Source organism: Mus caroli, unplaced genomic scaffold (assembly GCF_978045245.1).
Source record: "Mus caroli unplaced genomic scaffold, Mus_caroli_1 scaffold_5, whole genome shotgun sequence".
Lineage (NCBI taxonomy): Eukaryota > Metazoa > Chordata > Mammalia > Rodentia > Muridae > Mus > Mus caroli.
The window spans coordinates 116,813,784-116,823,985 of NW_028227260.1; the positions used below are offsets into that span (position 1 = coordinate 116,813,784).

General features: G+C 42.3%; 1 protein-coding gene across 1 annotated transcript; it reads left to right on the forward strand.

Annotated features, from left to right (window-relative positions):
• The first annotated feature begins 358 nt into the window (after window positions 1-358).
• Window positions 359-9,458, forward strand: Ube2a (ubiquitin conjugating enzyme E2 A). The gene is made up of 6 exons (XM_021153181.3): window positions 359-548; window positions 723-803; window positions 1,179-1,204; window positions 7,695-7,784; window positions 8,820-8,908; window positions 9,219-9,458. Exons 1-6 carry the CDS (start codon window positions 505-507, stop codon window positions 9,345-9,347), a joined length of 459 nt encoding a protein of 152 aa, XP_021008840.1. The 5' UTR covers window positions 359-504; the 3' UTR covers window positions 9,348-9,458.
• Window positions 9,459-10,202: the final 744 nt, after the last annotated feature.

Here is a 10,202-nt window from a genome sequence, read left to right on the forward strand (position 1 = left end):
ATAGAAAAATAAAAAGAGCCCCCGCCCCCCGAAAAAAAGTAAGTAACTATAAAAAGAAAACTTCGCAGGGGTTCCTCTTCAAGTCAGCAAGTGGAGCCCGCGCTGCTCCCTGTTAAATCACCGGGAGTTGAAGGTTTCCTTTGCTGCCCGCCTAACCTTTACCCGCCCCCCGCCCCGGAACTTGGCCGCCACCTCCCTTCGGTCCCGGGCCGAGGCTCTCAGGTGGGACGTGATTGACAGGTCAATTTTGGCTCTCCCCGCCCCGTGGCCGCCTTGGTACGGTCCGCCGGGCGTAAGGCGTTCCCCGCACCCCCCGCGCGTTCTCCCCAGGTTGGTTCGGCCCCTGTCTACTCTGGGGTGGTGCTTAGCCGGCGCCAGACCGACCCTCGGCTCCGGAGCGGCAGTGCCGTTCCTCTCGGCGCCTCCTCGGCTTCTCCGGCTTCCTCGGCTTCCTCGGGGACCGCGGACCCTGGTATATGCCCGACTGCTGAGCCCGCTAAAGCCATGTCGACCCCGGCCCGGCGCCGCCTCATGAGGGACTTCAAGAGGTAACCCGCGTCCGCGAGGGCGAGGCGCTCGAGGGGGCGGCCTGCCTGCCTGCCTGCCGGGGGGCACAGGGCGGAGCCCGGAGCGGAGCAGAGAGGCTCCCGGTGTGGTGGGGAGGGGGAGCCCGGCGGCGAATCGCGGGACTGAGGGCTGCCGCTGTGTGCGTGTTTCTGAAGGTTACAGGAGGATCCTCCGGCCGGAGTGAGCGGGGCTCCGTCGGAGAACAACATAATGGTTTGGAATGCGGTCATTTTTGGGTGAGTCTGCGGGCCGGCTGTCGCCGGCGACCCGGGCGGGGAGGACCGGGGCCGGCCCCTAGACGAGCCGCTCATGGGGGGGAAAGGGGAAGAGAGTTGGGGTTGCTTGGGCCTAGGCGCCTCCCCGGAGCCTCTGCCTCGATTAGCTGGCTTCTTTCTGCCAGGGGAACTCTTTGGGGTTCTAGGGGGCGGGGGGCAGCGGAGGCCGCGGCGGCCTGCGCCGCCCTTCCTAACCCGGGACAGCGGTGCGGGACGGACCAGGCGGCAGGGATGGGAAACCTTGACAGAGCCGCCGCCTCTGAGGCTGCGGGGAGGCGGGGACCCTCTGAGCCGGCACTAATGGGCTCTTGTTTTTGTTTTTATTCTGTGTTGCAGGCCCGAAGGGACCCCGTTTGAGGATGGTAAGAGAGTTTCTTAGCCCACCTTTCAGGAGCCTACTCTTCAGGGGAAAGGGGGTCCCGGGTATCAGCAAGCGCCCCCCACTTAAAGAAGCGGCTTTGCCCCTGCCTCCTCTGCCCACCAAAGGCTCAAGCGAAATTCAGTGTGTGGCTGGTTGTTCTGGGTAGTCCTAGGCTTAACCAAAACTTCACTTTTTCCGTTCGTTTGTGCCCCCCCCCCCCCGTTTAATCCATCCTGGGTGAAAGTAGTCACTTTTTAAAAGAGGTGCCACAGCACTGGTATTCAGGGTTGTGGAGGTTTGAGCAGCCCCACAGAGATAATGCAGTACGAAACCAGTCCACCAGTGACCATCTGGTCCACAAAGCGCTCCATCCCGAGGGCAAGAAGTGTGTTCAGCAGTGCTTAGTGTGTGGCTTAGTGTGTGGCTTGTTTAGTGCAGAATGGATGCAAGCTTCTCTGACATACAGTTGCCTGCCTGGCTTGAGCAATGTCACTAAGATCACTAGCCTCACTTCTTTAGAGATGCTCTTCCATGTCTAATTTCAGTATAATGTTGTTCCTTGATTTTTAAATTCATTTACAGTGTGTGTTTCCGGTTAGATCCTCTGATTGATAATCTCAAAGCAGCTTCAGAATTGAGATTTGCCTCACAGTAGCACCCGTTTGGCCAGGATCCAGTCTACTTGAATGTTGAGTTTATATCAAGAGGTGCATAACAAACGATTTAGGCTTTACCAGACAGGGTTTCTCTGTGTAGCCCTGGCTGTCCTGGAACTCACTTTGTAGACCAGGCTGGCCTCGAACTCAGAAATCTGCCTGCCTCTGCCTCCCGAGTGCTGGGATTAAAGGCGTATGTCACCACTCCCGGCTAGGCTTTAACTTTTAAACACATATTAATTTTAAAGATCTATTTATTTATTTATTATATGTAAGTACACTGTAGCTGTCTTCAGACACTCCAGAAGAAGGAGTCAGATCTCGTTAAGGATGGTTGAGAGCCACCATGTGGTTGCTGGGATTTGAACTCCAGACCTTCAATAGAGCAGTTGGGTGCTCTTACCCACTGAGCCATCTCACCAGCCCCTTAACTGCTCTTCAAAACTTGATATATTTATTGAATGCTGCCTTGGTGTCCTATGCCTTTAATTCTTGCACTTAGAAGGCAGAGTAGGCAGGCGAGACTCCATGAGTTTGAGATTAGTTTAGTCTACTGTAATTTCAGGCCAGCCAGAGTTATCCTTGTCTTAAAAATAAAACAACAAGGAAAAGCCCCCCCACTTCTAATTTGACATAATTACAGATTCCTGTGCAGTTGAAATAAATACTATTAATGAGTCCCTGAAAACTCTTATCCAAGTCCCATTACCTATTTGGCAATATCTTTTGATTTTTTTTTTTTTGTTTTTTTTTTTTTTTGTTTTTTTTGTTTTTCGAGACAGGGTTTCTCTGTGTAGCCCTGGCTGTCCTGGAACTCACTCTGTAGACCAGGCTGGCCTCAGATTCAGAAATTCGCTACCTCTGCCTCCCTAGTGCTGGGATTATGGCAATATCTTGAATGACTACAATATCAGAATCAAAATTGGCAGTGATACAGTTTTATATGCATATACTAAATTGTGTGTGTTTGGTTTTGGGGGATATTTTTAAGGTTTCATTCATTTAAAGGATGATTAGATCTTTTTGAGTTCTCTAGTATTTGGGGTACTTAAAACCTCTAATTTTTTTCTCAATGACTTCTCTTTAGTAATGTACGAATGTGCACACACACACAAAGACACATATACCTTTAGCTTAAAAACATTTCTAAACTTTTTTCCTATATTATGTTGCTGAGTCAGACTGCTTTTTGTTACTGCTAGTAACTAAATGCTGTGAGGTGAGTCAAAATCAGCTTATTCTGTAAGTTGTCTCAAATACTCAAGACATCCTTCGGAAACCATTGGTGGTCACCAGAATACTGTAAGCTTTTTCTCTACTTCACTGGCTAGGTAAATGTTGCTGCTGTTTCATGTTGCAATAAAAAGAAGCTGGGCGTGGTGGCACAGGCCTTTAATGCCAGCACTCCGGAGGCAGAGGCTTTCTGAGTTCGAAGCCAGCCTGGTCTACAAAGTGAGTTCCAGGACAGCCAGGGCTATACAGAGAAACCCTGTCTCGAAAAACAAAAACAAACAAACAAACAAAAAGGTCATAGGGCTGAGTGATTCCAGGGAACACAACTTTGGTGAATTTAGTGTAAGAGTCTAACTTTTCTCTGCTAGATTGGTGCTACTTCTTTTATTTATTTGGGGTTTTTTTTTGTTGTTGTTGTTGTTTTGTTTTGTTTTGTTTTTTTTGAGACAGGGTTTTGCTGTGTAGCCTTGGCTGTCCTGGAACTCAACTCAGAGATCCTCCTGCCTTTGCCTCGCAAATGCTAGAATCAAAGGTCACCTGGCTGGTGTTAGCTAAGTCTTTATAGGTAAGTCTTATGTGTAGCCCATAAAATTATTTTCCACTACTACTTCATAACTGTAATTTTGCTACTGTTGTGAATTGTAATGTAAATAAATGTGTTTTCCAATGGTCTTTGGTGACCCCATGTAAAAGGGCCATTGAGCAGCACCCTTCAAGGTCACAACCCACAGGTTGAGAACCACTGGTGTACACTGGTTCAGCAGTAATGGGCTTTGTTTTCATTGCGCGCCCCCCCCCCCCCATTTTGCACAGACTGTTTTATCTTAGGCACAGCTTATTAATAGCTCCTCGTTTTGCTAAAGGCTGGCTACGTAAGGTTTCAAGAGTACTCCTGATGTTTAAAGTAGTACGATTTGAAAAGGTACTTGTGCTATCCATTATCTCCCTGGATTGTTGCCTTTGATATTACTGGCTTTTCTTTTTTGATAGTGTGTATCTATCTCTAACATGGCATAGCTGAAAGGGGTTAAGCTAACTGACAGTGCCTGTCTCACAGTCTCGTACACAGGGACTGCTTCCTCCACTGTTTAGAGCTTTGACTAGCAAAAACAAGTACTGGCCTTTTTTCATTACTTCTAATTACTTTTGGAGAATTTATAATTAGGGAGGAGATTTGGTAGAAATAAATAACATGTTTCCACATTAAAAGCCCTCACACAACTTTTCATTATTTCTTGGTAGATGTTTCTGAACCAGGTCCTAGTTAAAAAGAGGAAATCTAGCCGGGCGTGGTGGCGCACGCCTTTAATCCCAGCACTCGGGAGGCAGAGGCAGGCAGATTTCTGAGTTCGAGGACAGCCTGGCCTACAAAGTGAGTTCCAGGACAGCCAGGGCTACACAGAGAAACCCTGCCTCGATAAACCACACACACACACACACACACAAAAAAAAAAAAAAAAAAAAAAAAGGAAAACTGGAACAAAGAAACAAATTGCTTTTTTTGAGACAGCGTTTCTTTGTAGCCTTGGCTGGCCTAAAGTGCTGGGATTAAAGGCATTTGTGCACCACAGAAAAGGGCAGTTCAATTTAGCTTTGCATTATTTAAAATGAGATAAAATATGTTCTAGAAAACTTCGATTACCAGAACATTGTTAAGAAAATATTTTGAGGCAGAGACAGGCGGATTTCTGAGTTTGAGGCCAACCTGGGCTACAGAGTGAATTCCAGGACAGCCAGGGCTACACAGAGAAACCCCGTCTCAAAAAACCAAAAAAAAGAAAATATTTTGTTGCCAGGCAGTGGTGGTGCACACCTTTAATCCCAGTACTTGGGAGGCAGAGGCAGGTGGATTTCTTGAGTTTGAGGCCAGCCTGGTCTACAGAGTGAGTTCTAGGACAGCCAGGGTTACACAGAGAAACCCTGTCTTGAAAAACCAAAAAAAAAAAAATATATTTTTGTTGAAGTATCTTTGTAGGTAAGCTAAATATAAAAGTTATGGGATATGGGAGTGTGGGATTAAAGGCGTGGAATTTATAAATCAAATGTTTTACTTTTGAAGAGAGCTAAAACTTTTACAAAGACTGGGTTCCCTACAGTAGCTAGGGTAAAACTCCTGTTGCTTTTCCAGGCCACAGTCAGGCAGAGGGCTTCAACCAAGGAATTTGAACTGGCTGCATATATACTCAATTAATGAATATATGTGTTTGCTCTGACAGGAAATGAGTGAGGCTTAATATCTGAATTTACTTGTGTACTTCTGACTGGTAGTAAAGTTCAGAGTTTGTATTTTTCTCTCGTTCAGTCAGCTCTAGGTATATGAGGCAGAATTATAGCTAAAGCAGTTGTTCATTTATGGGGAACCTTGTAGGACTATACACTCCTGCCACATTTAAAGCCTTACAGCAGCAGTATCACAGTGGATATTAATTATTAGCTTTCTTTTTGCACATGCAAAAGTTGAGGTTTAGTCAAATAAATACAGAGTCAGTGATACATGTATTTTTTTTTTACCACATGTCTGCGCACCATGAGTATGCTTGTTACCCATGGAGGCTAGAAGAGGCCATGGGATCTCCTGAGCCTCCATTTATATGCTGGGAACCCAGCCCTGAAACTCATTGTGATATTTTTGTAGTTGCTTTCCTTGTGTGTTGCTTTATTCTCTTTGGGTACCACATTCAGTGAAGGTTTAGTTAAGAGTAGCTGGGTGTGTGGTCTCTGTGTGCTGTTAAGCTTGCCCAGTTTTAGAGCAGTTTCTTGGTCATAAATCCATTACCTATAGCTTAGTGAGATTTTATCACTTATCTGTTTATAATAAGAATTCTAATGAATTTGGTCTACCATTTCCACTTTTCTTGCATTTCAGTCACTACTGAAAAGGAAGGGCTGTGCTTTACTTCTCAAGAAGAGGAAGATTGCTGGCTGTGGCAGGATACACCTTTACTCCCAGCACTGGGGGCAGAGGTAGATGAGTATGAGTTCAAGGCCAGCCTGGTGTATGTAGGGAGTTCCAAGGTAGCCAGGGCTACATAGAAAGACCCTGTCTCAACAGAAAGGAAAACTGTAAGCAGGAGGTGATGAGCATAAGCATGCTCTGATGCCCTGTAAAATGTCCATCCATTCCTTATTCTTTTGCTCCCTTTCCTTAATACAGTATCTACATATGGCCTTCAAAATACAACAGTTTCTAAAGTAACAGTAGTTGGGAAATGTACTATTCCCGTGTTTTACAGTATGTTTACTTCTCTGTTTGTGGTTCTGTGCATGTAACTCAGGGCCTGGAACAAGCTAAACAAAATGCTCTTATTATTGAACTATAATCTAAGGCCCTTGTGCCTTTTTTTTTAAAAAAGCAATTATTTCTCCCCCTCCCTGTGTGTGTGTTTTGCTTTGTAGCATTTCTTTTTTGTATATTTATTTTCTGTATGCTTGTGGGTACACATGTGGAAACCACAGGACAACTTGGTAGTTCTCTTCTTTCACTTCATGGATTCTGGGAATCAAATTCTATATCTATCTATCTATCTATCTATCTATCTATCTATCTATTTATCTGCATGCACATACACACACACACACACACACAGTTTTTTCAAGGTGGTTTCTCAGTGTAGCCCTGGCTGTCCTGGAACTCTGTTTACCAGGCTCACCTTGTACTCAGATCCAACTGCCTCTCCCTCCTAAGTGCTGGGATTAAAGGTACATACAACCACCACTGGGCCTGATTATTTTATATTATTCTATATTGTATATGATGAGTTTCTGTGTGTGTCAGGGTGTGCTTGTGGAGGTCTGAAGCCAAGGTCAGAGAATATGTTCTTTTTACCTGTATCTGCGTTTCAGAGATGCTTGGCAAGTTATGGTCATCAGGACCCATAACTGATTCTTGAGTTTACTTAAAAAGATTTCAATAAGAAAAAAAAACTAACTGCTTTCCTAAATCAAAAAAGCACAATTAAAAATAATACTTTACTATTATGCACACACTCTCCCTATTCAACAGCCTACAATTCTTGAACGATACCTAGGATGCTTTAGGGCCTCCAGCTAACCTTATGTTGGCATATTTTAAGAAGTATTAAAGATAAATTTGTAGGTGTCATTAATGCAATATAAACCAAATGTTATTTTAAAATCTTTTTTGTTATTCCCTTCATTAGTATGAATGATGGTCCTAGCATTTTAGTGAAGTACTTTGTGAGTCAAACTTAAGGGCTTTAAGAGACACGGCAAAGTTTGTTCTGACTTAAGTTCAATTAAGTTTTCATTATAGTCATTACATGAAAAGAAATCAATGTTTTTATCTGTGTTCCTTGTCATTTTGAAGGATATTTTCAAAGTGAATAGTGACTAACATACAGCAAATAGCAATCTTGTTTATGGTGACTGTCTTTAGGTTTGAAGAATAATGGAAAAATAACTAAATCACTTTTGGGGGTGGTTCTTAGAATAGTTCCTAGAGATGTGTTTCCTAACTAGTCTCTCTTCTCTATACCATCTCCCCATCTTTATGTTATTTAATAATTAAAAAATCTCAGGTAGCATTAAAAACAAAGTACATATGAAAAAGGTGATAAAATGTTCTCCCCTTTTTTCCTACAGGAACATTTAAGCTTACAATTGAATTCACTGAAGAGTATCCCAATAAACCACCTACTGTTCGATTTGTCTCTAAGATGTTCCACCCTAATGGTAAGTATTTCAAACACGTTATACGCTCTACAGTGCTTATTATAGTGGGATTCCAAATGCTCTTACTGCTTCTGTGTACTGCTTAGGTATCTTCCTGTCTCTGGAAACGAATTTGTTCATGGTCTTTTACTATCTTGATCTCAGTCCTAGAAATGCAAGAGGATACTTTGCTTGGAGTCTTAACAGTCTGCTGGCTTTGTGATCTTTGTTACTTACTAATTGGGGGGTTCTGATTAATGAAAAGGCCAAGTAGGATAATTGTGTATTGTAATTATCTTCATTAGCATTCAGAAAGACATTTTTCAACTTCAGGTGCAAATCAGAATTACCATGGAACATTTTAAATACACAGATTTTGTGATCCACCTCAGACCTATCAAACACCAGATTCAGTTGAAGGACCTGGTGCAGATTGTTAGAAAAGTGCTAGCACTCTACAGGATTCTGTCTTTTACTCTTTTTGTAATTTTGATAATTTTTTTCATGGTGTAAAGACTTCTATATGCCAAAAATTTGTGAATGCTAAAATGTTACTATTATAAATAGGATATATAGTTTTCAGATTTGGTGGGCTGAATTTCCCATGATTTTATGGTTAGGATAACCACTGGGAAACATATGATGTCCTGAACAGAAGGGCTCTTACTTCAGAATAAGGTCTGCCTTCTAGTTATTTACCACTTGTTATTTCCTGATTGCTTTGTTTCCCTAGTAATGATTGATACCTTTTTAGATAGCTAACTAGGAATCTTTAAACTTAAAAAGCTAAGTACCCTTGAGTATTTTTGTCTTGAATATGTTTAAACTTTAGTAGTCTTTTTTTTTTTTTTTTTTTTTTTTTTTTTTGGTTTTTCGAGACAGGGTTTCTCTGTGTAGCCCTGGCTGTCCTGGCACTCACTTTTGTAGACCAGGCTGGCCTCGAACTCAGAAATCCGCCTGCCTCTGCCTCCCGAGTGCTGGGATTAAAGGCATGCGCCACCACGCCCGGCTTAGTAGTCTTATATTTAACATACCAACTTCTGTGTTCTTTCTTAGTCTATGCAGATGGTAGTATATGTCTGGATATACTTCAGAACCGTTGGAGTCCAACCTATGATGTGTCTTCAATTTTAACGTCCATACAGGTGATTTTTAAAAAAAATTCTTTATTATGATTATGATCTTTGATGTTTTTATGTTAGTGATTGTTTTGACCTTTTAAATTTTTGGGCTAAGCTTATTGTATAAGTAAAAGGGAATAGGCCATTAAATTCCAAGTCACCATGAAATATGTGCATGTGTCGTTGCCTGAACTGCTGGCAGTTAAAGTTAGTATGTGGAAGATGGGAAAACAGGTGTGCTATCACCAACTGATAAAATAAGCATTTGTTCTCAACAACTTTTTGGTCTTGTTGCATTGAGGAATTCACTCATATTTGTATCTTTTCTCTGTAGTCTCTATTGGATGAACCTAATCCCAATAGTCCAGCAAACAGCCAGGCTGCCCAGCTGTACCAGGAGAACAAGCGGGAATATGAAAAGCGTGTTTCTGCAATAGTAGAACAAAGCTGGCGCGACTGTTGACTCAGGGTAGAGCAGAAGAAGAGGCTGGCCATAAGAAAAATGTATATTGATGCATTTATCACCTTATTCCTAATTCATTACATTTACTTTATTAAAAACAAAATAGCTGTTGTGCTGTTTCTGTCTTCCCTTGGCAAGTTTTTCTTCCCCTTTCTGTCCTCCTGTGGAGCATCAGAGATATTATTTGAAATCCAATGTACTGTACCTGGGTTACTTGCAAACATTACAATTGCGTATGTCCCTTTGTTGTATCTCATCTCCAGCCTCAAAGCAGTTATCAGGTTACTGTACTTTTTATACTAAGCTTTTAAGATAAAATATTATGTATAGTCTGGTGACCAGGATGTTACATTTGTAACAAAATGATTGCTGCTGTGTTTCATCCTGGCCATTCCTTCCCTTGTGTTTGATTTGGCGAAGAATATATTTAGAATATGACCTAAAGAAAACAGGAATACATTCATATAAACAATATATGAAAGGGGAAGGAAAGCTGAAAAACCCTATACTCATTTGTAAGCAATATGAACTACAAGATGGCACTTACTGGTAACAAGGAGACTGCTAAAGGACCCAGCTAACAAACTGAAGCAATTTTAATAACTGACACAGTCCACTTTGTGCAAGATATTCATAGTGTAAACTCATTGTTTTGGAATTCTGGCCTTCAGAATTGTTTTTTATAGAGGTGTGAGAACAGGACTAGACTTTTTTTTTAAAGTTAGGAAAAACTGAAGATCCTCTATTAAAGGAGCAGTGTTGCCCTAAATGAACTTTCCTTTTTATATTCAAGAAAGGGAGTGTATCTTGCAAACTTTTCCCATTCAAATCCTGAGTTAATGCTGCATGCTTTCA